This window comes from Juglans microcarpa x Juglans regia, chromosome 5D, assembly GCF_004785595.1.
Source record: "Juglans microcarpa x Juglans regia isolate MS1-56 chromosome 5D, Jm3101_v1.0, whole genome shotgun sequence".
NCBI lineage: Eukaryota > Viridiplantae > Streptophyta > Magnoliopsida > Fagales > Juglandaceae > Juglans > Juglans microcarpa x Juglans regia.
This window is the reverse complement of record NC_054602.1, coordinates 31,780,696-31,801,860: the sequence shown is the minus strand read 5'-3', so window position 1 is coordinate 31,801,860 and position 21,165 is coordinate 31,780,696. Positions and strand designations below refer to the sequence as shown.

Genomic DNA, 21,165 nt, shown 5'->3' with positions numbered 1-21,165 from the left:
CTTTAATTTTAATTTAAAATAAACTACTCTGTAGATGGAAATTAAAGTAGCATGCACAACACAAACATATGCACGCATAACGTTTTACAATACAGACGATAATTATGCTGTTGTTGAAGATAACTCCTCTCGTTTTTCTTGATAAAATTTGAAAGTTGAATTAAATATTATTAAAATATAATTTTTAATTTTTAAATTTAAAGAAATAAATTATTTATTAAATTTTATATAAAAGTTTTAAAAAAAATAATTATATGAGATGGTTTGGTCCGTAACCAAACCAGGCACTACGTACGGTTCATCGTTGACAATTAATATATTAAATATATATATATAAACCGACCACTGCTAGCCGACCACATCTGATGATCTTATTATGTACTGTAATCCTTGCCCAACCAACTTTCAATCGTTTTTCGCTGTGAATTACTCTCTCTCGGAGCCGGGGAAATGGCGATTAATCCCCTAAAGTTCGAAAAACCTGATCACCAGAAGATGAAATGGAGCTCAGATCATGACCAGAACTCCATGGAAGCGAGGTCGTATGTATGTGGTTTCTGCGAGAAAGGCTTCTCAAATGCACAGGCTCTTGGGGGGCACATGAATATCCATCGAAAGTATAGGGCCAGACTCAAACAAGCCGAGGATGAAAACTTGCTGCCTATGGACATAACAACGTCTGGTCCCACTGTCGATCCAGCTTTGGAGGAGAAAATTCTATTTCAACTCGGATCTGGGGATCAGGATAAAAAAAGTTGCAGTCCTAAAAAGCCATGCTCTCGCTCTGTGGATTATATGGGAAAAGCCATTAACAAAAAATCTCATCAGCTTCCCAGTTTGTTTGGAGGCGGGAATTATGAAGAGAAGGAGATGATGCAGTACAACTTGAGCACTCATGCTTCGCAGCATAGTAATATTGCAGAAGTGGACCTTGAACTTCGGTTAGGGCCTGAGCCTCATGCAGAGATATCCATAGCGAGTACAAAAGAATTCTTTTAAGTTGGAAATGAGCATGAATATACGCACGCCGCCAGTTGAGGTTTTTTTTTTTTTTTTTTTTTTTTTTTTTTTTTTTTTTTTTTCTTCCCTCTCTCTCCACCTCTTCACGATCATCTCCAGTATTCTTATCAATCAATTAGTAATTCAGAAAAATAAATTTTTGTGACCATTTAATTGCAGTTAAAATATTATTTGTGATCAAAACAAATTTATTTTAACTGTAAATAATCATTTTACTGAAATTAACAGGTCATAAATAAATAATTTTCTTGCGGTGATTAGAAAAAACAGCTATATATATATATATATATATATTGAAGTACTGCCTTGGTCTTGATATTTGCTCCCAAAATTAATACTTATATTCGCACCCAAAATCTGTTAAAGAAGAAAAGAGAAACAAATTCTACGTGTTCTATTAGCATTGTGTTAATAATGGTCCAAGAAAAATATGTCAGTGTTGCATCATGTCTACCTTCGTTATTTGCAGTTGGCTTTGATGTTTTTATTATTGCATGTTCATGTAAAATTACTTATATTGCGTACAGAGTTTTAATCTTTTGGTGTACCCTGTGTATGAATTCGAATAAAGGGTGTATTTTGTTGCGTCGACTACTATTAATTTCATTCAAGAGATCATTCACAGATGCATTTATATATCTCTTTTCTCTTTATATATATAAAGAGGCTATAAAACGGAATTTTCTTGTTTTAACGGAATTTTCTTATTCCATTAACTCTCCAAAAATACAAACCGACGCAAACAACTCTCCAAAAACCAAAATCCTATCCTTCTTTGTCTCTTCATCTTCCCTTTTTCTCTTCATCTTCGTGAATCGTATCTGCAATCCCCTGATCTGCTGAACGGTCCATGAACCTCACAAAAAACGCAATCTTGATTATAAGGTCTTACAGCACGATAAGGCATGATAGTAGCAGAAGAAACCTCTTTTCAAGAATTAGTCCTTTGGGCGACCCTTCACTCAGCGTAGCGCCAATTCTTGATCAGTGGGTGGAAGAAGGCAACAAGGTCAAGGAGCTCGAGTTCCAGCGCATCGTCCGTGATCTCCGAGCTCGCAGGCGGTACAAGCAAGCTCTCGAGGTGAGTTCTTTTGTTTTTTTCAATGCTCTGTTTGGTTGAGAGAAAATGTAAGAAATAGATTCTGGGTCTGTGCCATTTCCCGATGGTAAATTCTCAGGATTTTCTCTGGCCGATGAGAAATTGTTGCAAAAGGAAAGAGAATCTGGGTGTTCTGTGATATGCTGGGTTGATTTCATTAAATGATGAAATGCTATTTTAATTAAGGCAAAGACTTGCATTACTCACAGTTGAGAAGGCTCTCTATTTGGTTGTTGAGCAAAGGTGGGAAAAGAAAGGAATAGAAAAGGAACAAATGGGTTTCATATATTATGTGGGTTGGGTTTTGGCCTTTTGGGGCAACTGGGGAACTCCCCTATTGAGCTAATCAGTGGGTCTAGGTCAGACTAATTGACAAATATTGTTTTCTATGATATTTCTTTAAGCCAGCGGACTGCTTTTTGGATGATGGGTTCATGAGTTGTAGTTGGGTTTTTAACTTGATAATTTGTGTTTGGGATTTAGAGAAGCAAGTGTTCATGAGCTTGTTAAAAGGCAAGGCATAAAAAAATTGCATGGTGTTGGCTTGAACATCATTGAAAAGCCATTCTTGTGATTGGCATATCAGAATATAGTTCCTTCTGAAGTGAAATTAAGGCAAGAAATAACTTTCGCCCTTTCTAAGGTCTATTAGGGAAAGCTCATTTCTCTTTTTTTATCCCCATTCATGTCTGATTAGGAAATTCACTCACGACAGTATGATTTGCTATATAAACATCTTTATTTAAGCTTGATATTGGTTTGTCAGAATTTATAAATTAAAATTAAAATAATATAGTTTAAACACTCATAGTAAAAAGAACTGTAGTTGATGATATTGTACAATTTTTGTGATGAAATTAGAAAAGTAGGAAAAAAAACCAACAAAATAGATGTTTTTCAAATTCCCCGAGTACCCGCATACGACAGCTCTGCAGAGCTTTACGAGTCGATAACCTGTTCGACGTCAGTGTGTGCAAGGCGCTGTAAGCAATGTTGCTTCAGGGGAAAAAGAGACAGTATAAAAATAAACACCTATCATCAAATAAATCAGAAAATGTTACGAGATTTAGATTAACCGCATTTAGTATAAGCTCAAGATGCAAAAGTGCTCTAGCATCATTTACCAAACATCTCTCTTGCAGTTCGAAAGTTTCCTTAAAGTCACTGTAATTCTCCCACAGTTGCTCTATCATTGGTATGTTTGAAAATTTAACGTTCTTTTTATATCTTTGGATGTCCATTATCATTGGAGATTCAAATGGAAGGTGACTGCCTTAAGTCTTTTAAAGCCTCTGTGGTGGTTGAAGGTTATAATCCCCCAGCATTTCAGCTTGGTGGAAGCCTTGAAAGTAGATGTAGGGATACTTTTTCTTGTGATGAATTCAATGATGTTGAATACACAATGGTACATTACAGTAAGCTACAGAAGAACACATTATGTAGGACTTATCTCTCTGCTTGAGATGCTCTTTTCAGAAACTTCCATTTTATGCAGTGAGTGATTATCATACAAATGTTGCTGAATTTTAGTTTTGTGTGTTTGCTGGAACTTATACGAAAAGAACTGAAAAAAGCTCTTAAAAAAAGCAGCTATAGACTTGCCATTACCAGGAAGTTAACAGTTAATGGTCTACATCACAGACTTCTATTAGATTCTAAAGCCTATAATTACTGTAGATTACCGTATGTATAATATACACCCCATAAATATATATAACATATTTCTTTTTTATTCTCAAGGTCATATGCACCAGCTGCGGAGTTTTGAAAGGTATCCTAACTTACACAGCATCATTCAAACTGCCAAATGGAAAAATGAAACCTTATAATGAAAGCTTACAGTGTTTTATGCAGCATAAGTATGTCAAAAGCAACGGCTCAAAAAATACAAGTATCTCAAAGCGTATGCTTCAAAGATACAAACCATTCGCACCCAGGCCTCTTCATTTATTTACCATTTCTCACTGCCAACAATGAGCATTACCAAACAGTTTCATACAAGGCCAGCTTCATAATCAGTACCCTTAAATTTCACCATCTATGAGTCCTATCGTAATCTAGACTTGTATATATGATCTGATAACAATTATCTACAAAACTATTTATTCCTCAGTACTATTTTTTGATAAGTTATTCCCCAATACTATCTAGGGGCAACTAAGCCAGAAGAAGGTGGCCATTGGCTTGGTTTCATTTGATTTTCAAGTAAAAACAAGCAAAAGTAAAACATTAGAAGGATGTGCAAACAATCAAAACTCTCTAATTGGCCCAGATGAATAGCACTTTTGAATAAGCAAGGACGGGAGAAAAATTAAAAATAAAGACGGCAAAAAAAAAATCTGCCACATAAAAATTATTCAAAAGAATACAAAAGAGGAAATTACTCAACCCAAGTCTCCAAACCCCACCCCCCCCCCCCCCCCCCCCAACAACAAGGGATGTATTTACTAAAATGGCCTCTTCATTACCACCATTGGTTTTTTATGATCGCAGAGTCCAAGATTCAAATAATCTTGACTTAGTTGTATATCTCACAACCTAATCTCCATATACACTCATTGTTTTTGATCTTTTATTTATTTTATTTTTTCCCTTTACAATTCAGTCATGCTATATCAGACCTGAACATTAAACCGCAATAGCCGAAGGCCCAAAAGAACTACATAAATTTCTTCAAGCAACCAAAATAATTTTATCAGTGAAAGCTAGCTAGCTCAAGGTACGCCTGGTGTTGTGTGAGCAGTGCGAGTTTGAGACAGCGGCAAAGAAATAGTTTGTTTCAGACTATGGGGCTCGGTTGTCGAACCTGAGGTACGATCATGAGCAGTTTCATTTTGCTCCAGACCTTTGATTATCTCTCTCGGACTTGTTCCTGAACCTCAGTTTGTGTTTGGTTCTCTTACACTTCCAAATCTGTCGGAGAGACTTTGGAATGAACAACATAATTTGATAGCTCCACTTGGGGCTAATTGGCCATTTGCAAGATTAGAAACTTGGTAACTGCAGCAACAGATTATTCTATGGCACCTTTGTGGTCAATGATTTGTAATTGGCAGAAGAGAATCAATTAAACTTTAGTCATTGGAAATTTGAGGGAACTGCATTTATCATTCCTTTTCATGGATCTTTGTTTTTCTTTTCTATAATGCTTTCAAATAACACTTCTAATTTGTTTAGAAGTGTGCACCCATAAATGTAGGACCCTGACAACTCCGGTGGAACTTAGTGATTGCCTGAAATCCATTAGAGAGCATGCATTTTCTTCATCACCATACCCTGTCATAATAACTCTTGAGGACCACCTTACAGCAGATCTTCAGGCTAAAGTAGCCCAGGTATTTTTCAGTTCCTTCTTTTAGTTAGGACCACCTTTCTTTTTTGGAGTTATAGTCTAACGGTTGCATTGTTATTTCTTAGTTGATCACTCAAACATTTGAAGATATGTTGTTTTATCTCGAATCTGAATGTTTAAAAGAGCTCCCTTCACCAGAAGAATTGAAGTATTGGTTTATTATCTCAAACAAACCTCCAAAGGAGTTTCTTCAAGCTAAGAGTAGCAAGGAAAAGATGGAGAAGTCACTCAAGGGAAAGGATTCTGATGAACAAGATGATGATACGGTGTGCCGAGAAAGAAAATTCACCACATAAGAACTTCATTCCTATCTGGTTTCCTGCCTATTAGGTTTTTAGTTATATAAATCTTGCTCAATTCAATTGCAGAGTGATAGTGATTCAAGTCAGCACAATCAGGATGATGAGGATCATAAATATCTCTGATCATGAGTCACGTTCACCAGGTCCATGTTCATACAACTGTCTAATTGCTATTAACGCTGGAAAACCAAAGGGTGGTCCAAAGGAGGCATTAAAAGTTGAACTCAACATGTATTGGATTGAATGATATTTTATTTTAAATTAATGTTCTTATATTCTGCACTATGCCTTAAATTACTATGTGAAATCAATCATTTTTATAAAATATATATTATTTTCTACAAATAACCATTTCATAAAACTAGGCAAACGTGCTTTGCACGTTGCTCCCGCCTAATATATATATATATATATATATATATATATATATATTCATGATCTTTCATCCTTGATCTTCTCTATCGATCATTTTCGAATAATCAGTAATGGATAATTGATCACCAGTATTACTAATTTTGCTGTAAGAAGCTGCCTAATTAATTAGTAGTTTGGGAGAAGCTAATTCAAACTAGAAACATATATATGTTCACCTGTAAGCTTATAACTCATTGTGCCTGGTGGGAAAGAATATGTATACACTACAAAACAATTACTTTTTAGTGATGGTTGGAAAATTGTAACAGTCCCCAAACCGTCACTAAAAACCTTTTTCTATGACGATTTCTAGAAACCGTCACTAAAGACAGATGAGATTTTATTTTACATTCCAACGTATGAAAATTTTACGTTCGAACGTCACATATACGTTCGAACATTGTGGCTACTTACGTGCGAACGTGAAATGTTTTGGCGCCAATATTCGAACGTTAGTAATTAACATTCGAATGTAAAATGTTTTGCGCCAATATGTGAACATTAATTACTAACGTTCGAACGTTGGCGCCAATTTTAATTAAATATTACTCTAATTTAAAAATTATATAGTTTTTATAGTGCATAATTTGTGAACAAGTCTATATAATTGACTTGTATATATTTATATATACACAATTTGTAATATATTTATTTATGTTTATACATATTTGAAGTGCAGTGATTTAGAATTAAAGATGGAAAATATAACATTATATAAGATTGAGAATTGAATGGTGAAAAACCATAGAAATATTAAATAATATTTTTCTTTACAAATAATAAAAGTAAAATACAAAATATGATCGAATTTCTTAAACAACACTCAGATGATAGTGTTGTTCGCGAAATTTGAACTTTGTACATCATCAGTCAAGGTATCAACCTTGTCGTTGATGATACCTACACGATGGGCGATCTCAGATACAGATGCCTCTATAGTCGCGAGCGATTGATCGATCTTATGATCGATATGCGCAGTCAACTGTGAGATCACTGCATCAATCCAAGCAGGCTGCGCATCTCCTGCAGATGTACTCGACGGCTGTTGACTACTACTCCCCACATGACCTGACTTAGGCTGTGTCGGAAGAACTAGATCCTCTACAGGGGTGACTAACGTCACCTAGCCTGTCCAATGCTACATCGATGTGTGGTCATGTCGAGGGGGCTCATCTGATCTTTCACCCTCTCCTCTGGCGGAGTTGGCACTCCTCGTGCAAGTAATAGCCGGCTGATCAAGACACCGTATCAGAGATTATCTGTGGAGACGATGCTCGCCTCATAACGGATCCTCTCAAAGATGTGAAGTGGCAAATCTATGGGATCTCCACGTGCCACTCGTATCAAAAACTGTGTCCGAAGTCGACTAAATGTGGTTTTATGTGCCACAGGATCTACGTTTGTTGCAACAATAAGGTGCAACATCCAGAAGAAAGGTAACAGATGGTTCTCGTTGAATGCATTCTTCCTCTCGATCTGCATGCGGTCCCTCCCGGTGAGGATGTAGAAATCCTCGTCTCGGTCATCATCTCGAGCCTCGAGGCCAGTATCCTCGGCCTCTGATTGGTCTGCATCTCTTGTTGATGCTGGCTCAAATGGGCGGCCAGTAGATGATGCAGAAGTGGCTACATCCTTACGGGATGTAGCGTGTGCAGATGTCTCAACTCCTCAACAAATCCCGAGGTGCTCGGCGATGACATTTTGTGAAATCTCAATAGAAACACCGCATACAGTCACGGTGTGAGAGGATGTGTCCTGAGGCATGGCACACATCCCCATATAGAACTCCTGAACCATTGAGGGGTATACCTTCCCCCTTAATGTGCAGATATTTTCCCGGCCTCTACTGATGAAAACATCTCTCAGAATCGTCTGCTCCCATATGAGTTCGTCGAACTCATTAATCAGGACCTCTCGCTCTACCATAACAGTATGAGCCCCGATACGAGCAGTGTCCTAAGTGGCTCCTTCCCTCCCTCGTTTCCTAGTATGCAGAGGATGAGTCATATCCTGAAAAAAGAAAAGGAAAAAAATTATTTACATTGATGCATTTTTTATGTTAATTTTAAGCTAGTCTGCATTAACGTTCGAACATATCAAAATAACGTTCGAACATTCAGATAAAACCTTCGGACGTGTGTCCTTTACGTTCGCACGTAAAACAGTGTTAATAAATTTACGTTCAGACGTTCATCCTATACATTCGCACGTTAAACACATACGTGCGAAGATATAACATACACGTTTGAATGTAAGCAATATTTAACTAACATACGTTCGGATGTTTATGTTATATGTTCGAACGTATTAGTTTTATGTGCAAACGTAAAGGATGCACGTCCAAACGTTGAGACATAAATAATTTAAAAAATAGTACGTTCAGACGTTATATGTAAAGTCCGTACGTAAATTTTACGAAAAACTAACGTCCGAATGTAAAACAATACACATTCAAACGTAAAAGCCTTAACGGCTATGTAATTGAAAAGTCATATGTTCGAACGCCTTGGTGAAACGTTCGAACGTTACCATGCAGAATGGCTGAGTCAACTCAGCCATTATTGAAATCTCCAAGATCAATCTACAAGGTTCTAAATGCCAAAATGTCACCGTATATACTTCAAGAAACTTTTCTACGGTAACTATTTGGCCAATGGCAAGCCATGGTGGCCGAAAAATTGAATTAAACATTCGGCCAACACTTGACCCGTTTTAAACAAAACCAAACCTAAATCTCAAATAAAATACATATTATTTAATTAAAAGATGAATGCCTACCTTTTAGTGACGGTTGTGGCGGAGTTTGACGGCGGGAGCGACGGAGAAGTGGCGGCGTGCAAACGGGAACGAAGTTAGTAACGATTGAAATGACATTTCGCCGTTCTATTTTGGGCTTATATATACACGTTACGCTCGAATGTAATTCTTAGTACATTCGAACGTTTTTTCGATTTATTTTTCAAAATATTGACTATAATATATTATATTATTAATATATGTTATATATTATAATGTATACTATAACATATAGCATACTATATATTATATTATAGTATAATATATTTATATATAGTATATTATAGTATCTATATATATATACTGTGTATTAATATATATATAATGTAATCTATAGTATATTATATATATACTGTACTATATATATAATATAATATATATCTAATATTATATTATATATTCTAATATAATATATAATATATTTTATATATATATACAATCTATTATAAACTAATGAAAACAACATTAGAACCGTAAGCTCTTATTATAAGCCCAAAACGATTTACTTTATTTATTACAACTATTATCCAAAATTCTAGTGTACAAATTCCTAAATAGATTTATTGGAATCAAATTACTCTCTGTAATGAATGACAATTAGATTAATTGGTTTTTTGAATTTGTAACTAGTTATATTTTTTCAAGTTTAGCAATATGTTTATACATGTTGTTGTGATTTTATGCTTACTCTTGAAATAATTGTGATTATTGTTTGTGAATATTGTGAATAGATTGTGAGTTTATGGTGTTCATTGATGAATTAATACGTGTAAAAATATTGTTGTGGGAATATTGTTGTTGTTGTGATATGGATTTGAAATATTGTGATTGTTGTTTTTGAATTTTTATTGAATATGTTTAACAAGAAAATTTTAAGTTTAGGGTCTTAATTTAAATAATATCCATCTAATATTCTTGTTTTAATATTTAACATAGAGTAAGTATATATAATATATTCATACTAATTTAGTTAGAATATGATTATTATCCAAATTATAAGTATAGTATAAAACTTAATCTTAAAAAAAAGAAAAAAAAATTTAAATAACTTAACTATATATAAAGTATAATACTTTTTTCATATAGATGGAGATAAAAAAGGGACTGGCCATTGGATCAGTAAATAGCAAGGCAGTTTTATTGGGAGGATCGATCCCTTTTGTTTTCAAAGTAATGTTCAAACATCCTCTATCATTGTGTTACAAGTAATAAATATATAGAGGACTAACTAGCTAGCTAGCTTAGTGATCACATTGTAGTTGCGTACTTTTAGCTGTTGCGTTTGTGGCTATGAAGTGGGTCGTACGTATCTTCAGACATCGATATAGGTGTTCATCGATATAGGTTTTAATTGAAAGTCATACAAATTATGACCCTCAGATAATATGATTCCAGAAAATCATTACTATATAGTATATATATAGTGTATATATATAATTATAAGTTTTGGATATATATATAGTGTATTATATATATAGCATAGTATTATATATATATATATACTATACTATATATATAATACTATATACATACTATCATATTATGTTTTCATTTAAAGTATTATGCTATCATAGTATATATATATATATATATATATATATATATATTATGATATATATACTATACATCATAGTATATATATCATAGTATATATACTATTCGTCTAAGCGAACGTTACAATGTTACATTCGAACATTTGTTGATAAGAATAACTGGAAATTTATAAATGTTTGAACGCCAAATTTATTAACGTTCGAACATGAAAATAAAAGTGTGGGAAATTTCTCGCTTGATTTAAGTACCTCTAATATGAACGTTCGGACGATAAATGTTTACGTTCGAACATTAGTGGATGAAAATCATCAGGAATTTACAAACGTTCAAACGTCAAAATTCCAGTCATTCGAACATGAAAATGAAAGTGCGGGAAATTTTCCGCTAGATTTTTGGCGTTGTTATAGTAAGATACGTTCAAACGTTTATAGAAAACGTCCTAACTTTTTTCTAAAAAATTTATCCATGTTTTTTAACGTTCGAACGTCATCTAAAACTTGGGCGGGATAATATAACGTTCGAACGTATAACCTAAACGTTCGAACGTTTCGTCTAAATATTTTCGCTTCCAAATAATACACGCACTAGAGGCAGCAGCCTCATTTCTGCTGCTTCTCCCATGCGCGCAAGAAAGAGACGCAAGAGAGATCAAGGTTAGAGAGAGAAAGGGTTAGAGTGAGAGAGAGATCACGTGGGTTAGAGTGAGAGTAGAGTTGAGTTTTGGTAAGGATTGGTTATTTTAGCAAGTTGGAAGCTTTCGATTTGTAAGAGGATATTGTGAGTGCTAGATATATTTCTAAACTTTAATAATATGTTTATACATTTTATGCTTACTTTTAAAATATTGTGATTATTGTTTGCATAGTTTGTGAATACTTTGTGAGTTTATAGTATTATTGATGAATTAATATGTGTAGAAATATTGTTGTAGAAATATTGTGAATATGTTGTGATATGGATTTGAAATATTGTGATTTTTGTTTGTGAATTTTGCTTGAATATATTTACATGGGTAAAAATATATTGTGTTTAAGTTTAGGAATTATGTGAAAATTTTGATATAAATATTTTTTGGCTTTGAAGAATTTGTGAGTGCTAGTTATCTTTCTCAAGTTGAGGAATATGTTTATACATGTTGTCATTTTATGCTTACTCTTGAAATATTATGATTATTGTTTGTGAATTTTGTTTGAATATGTTTATATGCTTAGATTTATGTAAAGATTGGGAATTTAATATACATTTAATATGAGACTTAATATTTAACATTTAATAAGTATATATAATATATTCACACTAAGTTATCCAGAATATGATTATTATTAAAATTATAACTATAGTATAAAACTTAATTTAAAAAAAAAGGAAAAAAAGTATATAACTTAACTTTAGGAATGATAATAATTAAAATTATATAATAAACTTTCAAATTAAGTATAACAATTAAAATAATACTTTAGGAATGATAATAATAAAAATTATATAATAACCTTTGAAATTAAGTATAACAATTAAGATGATACTTTAGGAATGATAATAATTAAAATAATATAATAACTTTTGAAATTAAGTATAACAATTAAAATGATACTTTAAGAAGATAATAATTAAAATTATATAATAAGCTTTCAAATTAAGTATAACAATTAAAATGATACTTTACGAATGATAATAATTAAAATAATATAATAACCCTTCAAATTAAGTATAACAATTAAAATGATACTTTAAGAATGATAATAATTAAAATAATATGATAACCTTTGAAATTAAGTATAACAATTATAATAACAATTATAATAACAACTAAATTATTTCGTATAGGATAGCCCCAACCAATCTAAAATCACTATAAAAAACTTTATTGGCTGTTGAGAAATCTGAACTTTTGATTCTATAACTATTAATTTTTATTTTTTTTATAAATTAACAATGTCACCTTCGTATTGTATTATACTGTTAAACTAGAGAGATGATGAAAGAATATGTGAACAAGTTTCTTGTCTTGTACACCCCGGGAAAGAATGATCTTGAAGAAATGTCGGTCAAATTGCTTGACTCTCAAAGTCTCTTTGGCCTTGAGAGTTGTCAAGGTCGGACAGTTTGTGACGGTTAAGTAATTAGACTAAAATTTAGACATTTATTCAAGATCATTCTCTCTCGTTGTGTACTAATAAGAAACTGTTTCACATAATCTTTCATCTCTATCTAGTTTAACAATATAACACTACTAGAAAGTGACATTGTTAATTCAAACAACATCGTCATATTGTTTGTAGTGTGAATTTGATAGATATGGTGTGACATTGCATAAATATTGTGATTATTGTTTGTATAGTTTGTGAATAGTTTGTGAGTTTATGCATGACATTCATTGATTAATTAATATGTGTATAAATATTGTTGTGAGAATATTATGAATATGTTGTGATATGGATTTGAAATATTGTGATTATTATTTGTGAATTTTGTTTGAATATGTTTACATGGTTAGAAATATATTGTCTTTAGGTTTTGTTAATACATGTTTATTGCTTACTCAAGTTTAGAAATATGTTAATATTCTTACCATTTAGTTAGACTGTCACATTAGAATAATCATTATTATTCAAATTATAACTATAGTATAAAACTTAATTTTAAAAAATGAAAAAAAATTATTATAACTTAACCATATATAAAGTATAATATATACATACAATAACTATAATTAATAATTACTTATTAAATATAAATAACTCACTCGGTTATGTATAAAAATTAAAATGATACGACTTTAGGAATAATAATAATAATAATTAGTAATTATTAATTATAGTTATTAAGTATAAAAATTAAAATTAATGATACTTTAGGATTAAGATGAGTATAAAACTTAATTTTAAAAAAAATAACAATTAAAAAAGTATATAACTTAACTATATATAAAGTATAATATACATATAATAACTATTATTAATAAACCGTCCATTAAATATCCTTACCATTGTGAGGTTCTAAACCATTATATTATTAAATATATATATATATATATATATAAAGAAAGAAAGTCAAATACTCTTCAATAAAAAAGTCTTGAACGTATCAAATAAGTAGAATTGGAATAAATAAATATATTTATTTAAATAAACTAGAGAGTAAGTAAATAAGGATCAAATAAATGCTTATATAAAAATTATATACTTATTGTCTATATAAAAAAATAACTCATAACAATTAAGTATAACAATTAAAATGATAATTTAGGAATGGTAATAATTAAAATTATATATAACAATTATAATAAAAATTGTTAGGACTGGAGAGTCTATGATAGTTAAGCAATTAGACTAAAATATAGACATTTCTTCAAAATCATTCTCCCTCGTATCTACTCATGATACGAAACTTGTGAATATATTCTTCCATCTCTCTCTAGTTTAACAATATAACATGCAATACTATTTGTTTGACAATCCAGACATAGAACATGAATATATTGTTTGTAGTATTTTTTGATAGATGCATGTGACATTGCATAAATAACCTTAGACCCGTTTGAAAATTAGTGTACATTTATGTGTCCACTAATTCCTGAATTGTCCAGTGTGAACAGTTTAAGATTATATTATCTGTATTGTACATTTTTGTTACTCCTACTTTCCATGTTTAATATGAAGTTGCCAGATGGTTATGCTTCAAATATTGGTAGATGCGTGAGTCCCGATGACTGGAAAATTAGTGGATTGAAAAGTCATGACTATCACGTATTTTTGTAGAAGTTATTGCCTATGGAAATTCGTGGGAAGCTGACATCTATTGTACGTGTCGCCATAGCCGAACTCTATATATTTTTTAAGGATTTGTGCATTCGGGTAGTAAATCGAGATGTGTTGCAGAAATTAGAAGAAGATATTGCTATTATATTATGTAAATTCGAGCAGATCTTTCTACCATCATTTTTTGATGTCAAGGTCCATTTAGTAATACATTTACCGCGAGAGCTACTGTTGGGTGGATCGGTGCAGTTTCGTTGGATGTATCCAATTGAAAGATATTTAAGTCGACTGAAGCGCACTGTTGGGAATAAAGCCAGAGCTGAGGGTTCAATAACAGAGACTTATATACACGATGAATGGTTAACATTTTGCTCTCTATATTTTCATGGTGTTGAGACACGATTTAATCGTCAAGAGCGAAATGCTGATTTTGCTGTTCCACCTCCTCGTGAGCTATCAGTGTTTTCTCAGAATGTGCGACCCTTGGGTGCACAAACGGGTTACGATTTAATCGATAGAGAGTTGGGTAAAGTTTGATGGTATGTGCTAAATAATTGCCTAGAGATTGATGATTATCTCAGGTATGTCATTCCATAGTTCGAATAATTCTAGTTTTTTTCAAGTTTAACTATAATTATTATGCTCAAAATATACATCTTTTGCATTTATTTATAACAATGAGCACATGGACAAATTTAGGACGAAAGACAGAAAATATAGAGGTAAGACACGAGGAAGAATTTATCGGATGGTTTGAAGACGCGTATAAACTAAAATTATATATATGTTATATTTTGAAACTTTTAACTCTGGATAACGTTTAATAAATATATACTATTTTCATTGTTAGATTTCGAAACAACGTACTCATGATCCCGGATTAATTTCTTCTGAATTATATGCACTGGCTCATGATCCCTCAAATAGAGCACTTCGATATACTACATTCACAGTTCGAGGTTATAGATTCCATACTCTAGACCGTGAACGTAATAGAAAGACTCAAAACTCTGGTGTGTTGGTCGAGGGGAGTCATAGAACAGATGATATTGACTATTATGGTATCATACGTGATATTATCAGATTGAAATATCTAAGTGGGTTTGTAACATATGTCTTTAAATGTGATTGGTGGGATCTAGGCGGTGGTCGGGTTTCGATACATAGGGATAATCACTTTACGAGTGTCAATACTGCATCTAAATGGTACGAAGATGATCCCTTCGTATTGGCTTGTCAAGCTACGCAAGTCTATTACTTGATTGATCCAATCAAAAGTGTTGATGAAGATAGTGGAGAGATAACTTGACGAGTCGTACAAAAATTTGTCCCTCAAAATATATATGAGGCAGGAACGAATGCAGAGTACAAGAATAGTGGAGGAGAATATTGGAGATGAAGATGGCACTCCGATTGTGGAGGTATACCAGGAAGATGGAGAGGGTATTAACTTGTTTGTTGACCTTGGTGCACTCGAGTTGCTCCCCTTGTGATGTCTCACCCGTCCATCTCGACCTGTCCGTATTAAATGATCATTCAATTCAAGTAAGTGAGGAGGAAGAAGAAGAAGAAGAAGTGTCCCAAGATGAAGACGAATTAGAATCCGGCCAGGAGGTGGATAAGGAGGATGAAGAAGAGGTGCATGATAATGATGAAGATGTTATTGAGGGAGATTCTGAAACAAGCATGAAAAATATATCTGAAGATGAAGAATAAAAGTACTAAATATTTTATTCATATAGGTGACTATAAAATGTCTAGAATTTTCATAATTTATTCTAATTAATTTTCTTTGATATTGTTAATTATTTTCAAGAATGCCGCTAAAACGACAACGAAGAAATATGCCTCCGCCAAGTCCAAGTTCTAAATCCATTGAGGACTCCCCACTCGAGGAATCTGCTCCTGAAGATCAAGTTAACACGCAAGAGAATAACAGTCAGTCAACACCTACCAGTAAGAAAATATTGTCGTTGATAATTAATTATATAGTTAATATTTTTGTCTCAATAACTATATAACTATAATTATATTATCTATTATCATGTAGTTGATGCATCTACACGTTGTGGTCGTGGCTATACACGTGGCATCTCTCTTGAGAAAAGTATAAGGCACAGAAAACTCAAGATCACCATTCCTGATAATTCTACTGGAGGAGTGGATGATAGTGCAGCAGCGCTTTCCTCCTATTTTGGCACAGTAGTATGAGCTTATGCTCCATTTTATGTGCGCTCATGGCGAGATGTTCTGAATGAGATTAAGGAGCAGATTCGAAGTCGTGTGCTGGTGAGTTTGCTTTAAGAGTACATTTTTTAAACCTATATTAGTATATCATATTTTTGACCTGATTCACTTGTTAGGATGAATTCGACCTCGACTTTGGCAGTAGCGAGGATTTGAGAACCGTGAATGAGTTAATGGCTACACTATTCCAATGTCACAAGGGACGATGACATGGCCACTTCAAGAAGTTTGAGACGTTGGAAGAGGCTGCACAGTCTCCTTTCCAACAGATGAAGTTAAATGATTGGAGAAAGTGTTGTGATCTTTTCGCATCTCCAGATTATCATGTATTTTACATTTATATCTTTTAATTATTTACATTCGTATTCGTTCTATATATTATATGTATATATATTACAATTAACATTCTTAATATATTTTGTAGCACTTGAATTCTACAAATGCATAGAATAGATCCGCTCTGACTGTCCACTATCGTGCCGGTTCAAGGTCATTCCATTGTCTTGCTGAAAAAATGGTAATTAAAAAATTATAGAATTCATTTATTTTACTGATATTCTTTTATTTAAATACTAACATTATCTTTTTAAAATTGCGTATGTCGCTTTGTTAGAAACGTGATGATCCTGAAAACTTTTCTCTCCTTCATGTCTATGCTGCTGCTCACACTAATGAGCATAGTGAGTGGATGGATCATGTTGCTGCAGATAATTATGTAAGCAGTGTTAATTTTGTTAAATAAATGATGTAACATGTGAATAATTTATTTTTTATTTCTATTTCTTTTAATACTTTACTTATTAACGATCATTACCTTTAAAATTGCAGGGAAAAATGATGGAGATGCAGTCGGCTTCTAGGGAATCCTCCCCTAGTGACATAGACATATTCACGCAAGTGCTTGGGCCGCAGTCTAGTATGGCAAGAGGTTTGGGACGATCTATTAAACATAGATGTTCATCCTCCTCAACCTCATCGACTTCACAAATTAATAATCTTACCAAAGATTTAGAAGCTGCACGGCATGAGAATGAGTGTATGAGGTCGAGACAGCAAGAGTAAGAGTCTCTCTTATAACGACAGTCTCATTTAGAGATGCATTTACAGGACCAACAAAGAGACCAGGAGGAAAGAATACGCAGTGAAGTTCAAGAGCAAGTGCAACGAGAGATGATGGTGCAAATGGAGCATATTATGTCATTGCAACAGAATCGCGATGGGCGAGGGAAAAAGAAGAAATAAATTTTATCAGTATTGGCGGCTAGTTTTAATATTTAATTTTATAATTTTATAAGACATTGTTACTTGCTAATTGATGGTATGTAATATGATACAATTGGTATGTTTTTAAATTTTATGAAATTAGTATTTCTGATCTGTATGTTCGAATGTAAATTAAAAAAGTTCAAACGTTGGTTCACATTCAAACCAACGTTCAAACGTGAATACATAAAATTGGATAGTAACATTCAAACGTAGGCCTCTACGTTCGAACAATTAAATGATTAATGCTCGAACAAAGCCCCGAACGTAGCACTTACATTCGAACGCTCATTCGTTTACATTCGAAATAACATCCGAACGTTAAACCCATTACGTTTGAACATTTGTCCGTTAACGTTCGAACTGAATTTTGAACGTTTATTATAATGAACGTTCGGACGCATAAACGTTCGAACGTAAATATGATACATTCGAACTATAATCAACGAACGTTAAATTCTCTCATTCGAATGCCAATCGGTCGAGTTGTCGTTCGAACGTTCAATTTAACGTCCGAACGTTACTTTCTGTGACAGTTCTCAACCGTCACAAAAAAAGTAACGTTTGAACGTTCAACCAAACGGAACACTTTCAACTGTCACTAAAAATATTTTTAGTTATGGTTCAACAGTAAACTGTCACCGATTGTTTTCTGTGATGCACATTAGGTGACAGTCGTGGTGACGGTTTCAAACCGTCACCAAATATTTTTAATGACGTTTTGACAATTTTTGATGACGGTTTCCTCTGTCACAAAAGACAAATTATGTTGTAGTGCTATATAGTAAGAAATCATCTAAAATATAGGAACGTGCGTTAACGAACTTGAAGAGAATCATGATGGTATGTTCTATCGCTTCAGGGAACTGACAACCTAATTATTAGTGAGTTATAAAATCGAAAATGCTTATATTTCTCTTTTCTGTCAATAGCTTGATCATTAAGTTATATAGTAATTTGATATGATGTTAGTCACACTTGCAAATGCTTATAATTCTATTTTATTATATTGTTAAGGTTTTAATTCTATTTAATTTTCAATTTTGCTTATAACTTGATTGTGTGAATTCTGTTGATTTCGATTATTCGTTTTAGACAAAAGAAGACAATATATTATAGACAAAAGAAAAAAACAATAATAAACAAAACAGTAACTTACGATAAGTGCAAGAGACAAGTAATGAAGCAGTATAAAAAAAAAATAGAAGTAATAACGAGCAAAGTGGTAAGAAGTGCAATAGATGAGAAGCAAAAGAGATTTGGTAACAAAATAGTAATAAAGGGATAGTAATGCTAGTAAGAAGCTAAAGAGCTATATTATGGCCTATTAAATTTTTTTCTGACAATTTTTTTTAGTTTAATTTAAACAATAAAAATAAGAAATTTGATGTAATGACCTAGCCATCGGGCACAGGCCCAAACCCTTAGAAAACCATGTATTTTCTTTCTTTCTTTCTTCCGCTCCTTTCCAGAATCGACACCTTTGGGCAACAAACACCCCCCAACCCCAACGTCTCTATTTCCTCCCCCTCGGTCTCTCGCCTCTAATCTCTTTGTTTCTTCTTCTTCTTATTCTTCTCTCTCTCTCTCTCTCTCTCTCTCTCTCTCTCCTGCTAGCTAGTCTCTATCGCTCGTCCTCTTACTACAATGCTGCTACTCCCCTCAGTTCTGCTAGAATGCACCAGAGTCGGTGAGTTCCTCTTCCTCTTCCTCTTCATCCATCGCTCTATCTCTCCTCGTCTCTTTTTGTGCACTTGCAAGTCATGTTGTCTACTCCATCACGCCATCACCCTGCTCCATCGCATCAATAAGCCATCCTCTTCATTCTTAGCTTCACACTTTCACTCTCTGTCTCTAGCTCAGCCTTTCTCGCATATCCATGTTTGTTCGCAGCAGTTGTGCATCGTCGTTGCCAAGGCCTTGCTCTACAAGCTGCGTCTCCATAATCCTTTGCCGGTGTCATTAATTGTCGTTGGTCATGCCAATAAGTTTTACCTTCACCCATGTCTCTCAAGTTACACTCTCTCTCTCAGGTTACACTCTTGGGTTCTCTCTCTTCTATCTCTGTCTCTCTCTCAGTGGCTCTCTTGTTCTCTCTCCCTCCCTCTCTAATCTTTTATGTTTTGCCACTTTCTTTAGCCTAGTGCCTCACTTTTGCTTAGAGTTCACAATATTGTCATGACAGGTAGCAACCCTGTTGAGGATGTCTTTTACTATTACACACTTACGACCTCCTACAACCAAAGAGTAAGAGGGCTTGGGGGGTGCAGGGAAACCCTCCGATGCCTAAGTCAATAACGATATGTGTAATCTCAAAGTCAAAATATTCCAAAGTTTCATTAGCGTACCTGACTTTTTTAAATAGAGGGTTTGTCTCCTTAGAATCACCCGGATTAATGGCCTTGCCCACTTGTTTAAAAGGAGTTTCCCCATAAGATCTTGAGGAGTTTGTCCGCCCACGCCCCCTTTTTTTTGCCTACACTTTTCTTTAATATCCCTATAGTGGTCTTGTTGTTGCTTAACTTGTCTGTTCGCCTGTGGGTGTCTGGGAGATGAGTATTTAACTTTGATACCGTGCAATGAATACCACCTACGATAATGCTCTAAATCAAACTGTTTGCCATTATCGGAGATGATGTTTTGCGGTATTCCAAATCTGCACACAATTGTCTTCATATGAATTTCGTCACACTTCGAGTAGTTACTGTCATGATTGCCTCAGTTTCTGCCCCCTTTGTGACGATGATGATGAATTTGGTTCCCCTTTTGCTCGGGAGCATAGGGTTAACCAAATCTATCCCCCTTGGGCAAACGGCCATGGGGCCATCATTGACTTCAGTTCTTTAGGGGGGATGCTCGGGACTAGTGTATGCAGCTGGCACTCGACACATTTTTTATGAATTCTTTCGAGTCTCACAAGGCATTAGGCCAATAGTAGCGTACTCTCATGACTTTCGTCACCAATGATCTTCCTCCTAAATGGTTTCCACAAATGCCTTCGTGTATCTCTCTCATCACGTACTCAGCCTCTTCCCTTGATATGCGCCTTAGCAATGAGCTTAAAAAACCCTACTTGTACAATGTTCCGTCTATCAGAGTGAACTAAGCTGCCCTATTTCTAACTTTCTTTGCCTTCTCCTGGGAAGCGGGTAGCTCCTCATCCTTCAAGTACCTGGTGATGTCATCTGCCCATCCTGGCAAGGTTTCTTCGATCCCAGAAACTTCTTCCCTTATTGCTATCGTGTCTACTATCCTGAGGGCTACTTCCCATGGCAACATATGCTCCTACCCTGCCAATGTCGCTAGTGCCAATCGATTTGCCTTCCAATTGTCCCCTCTGAGAATTCATTTTATCCAAAT

The 21,165-nt window shown here is 33.9% G+C and overlaps 1 protein-coding gene and 1 long non-coding RNA gene across 2 annotated transcripts; both read left to right on the top strand.

Annotated features, from left to right (window-relative positions):
• The first annotated feature begins 450 nt into the window (after positions 1–450).
• LOC121265909 (transcriptional regulator TAC1-like) lies at positions 451–999 on the top strand. The gene has a single exon (XM_041169573.1). It carries the CDS (start codon positions 451–453, stop codon positions 997–999), a length of 549 nt encoding a protein of 182 aa, XP_041025507.1.
• A 4,292-nt stretch (positions 1,000–5,291) lies between these two features.
• Positions 5,292–5,884, top strand: LOC121266600. Its single transcript, XR_005940839.1, has 3 exons — positions 5,292–5,454; positions 5,537–5,737; positions 5,840–5,884. It is a non-coding gene; the product is annotated as an uncharacterized LOC121266600 (long non-coding RNA).
• Positions 5,885–21,165: the final 15,281 nt, after the last annotated feature.

What these genes read in the sequence shown, in the direction of transcription:
- LOC121265909 (XM_041169573.1), top strand. Translation starts at nt 451, where the DNA reads ATGGCGATTAATCCCCTAAAGTTCGAAAAACCTGATCACCAGAAGATG.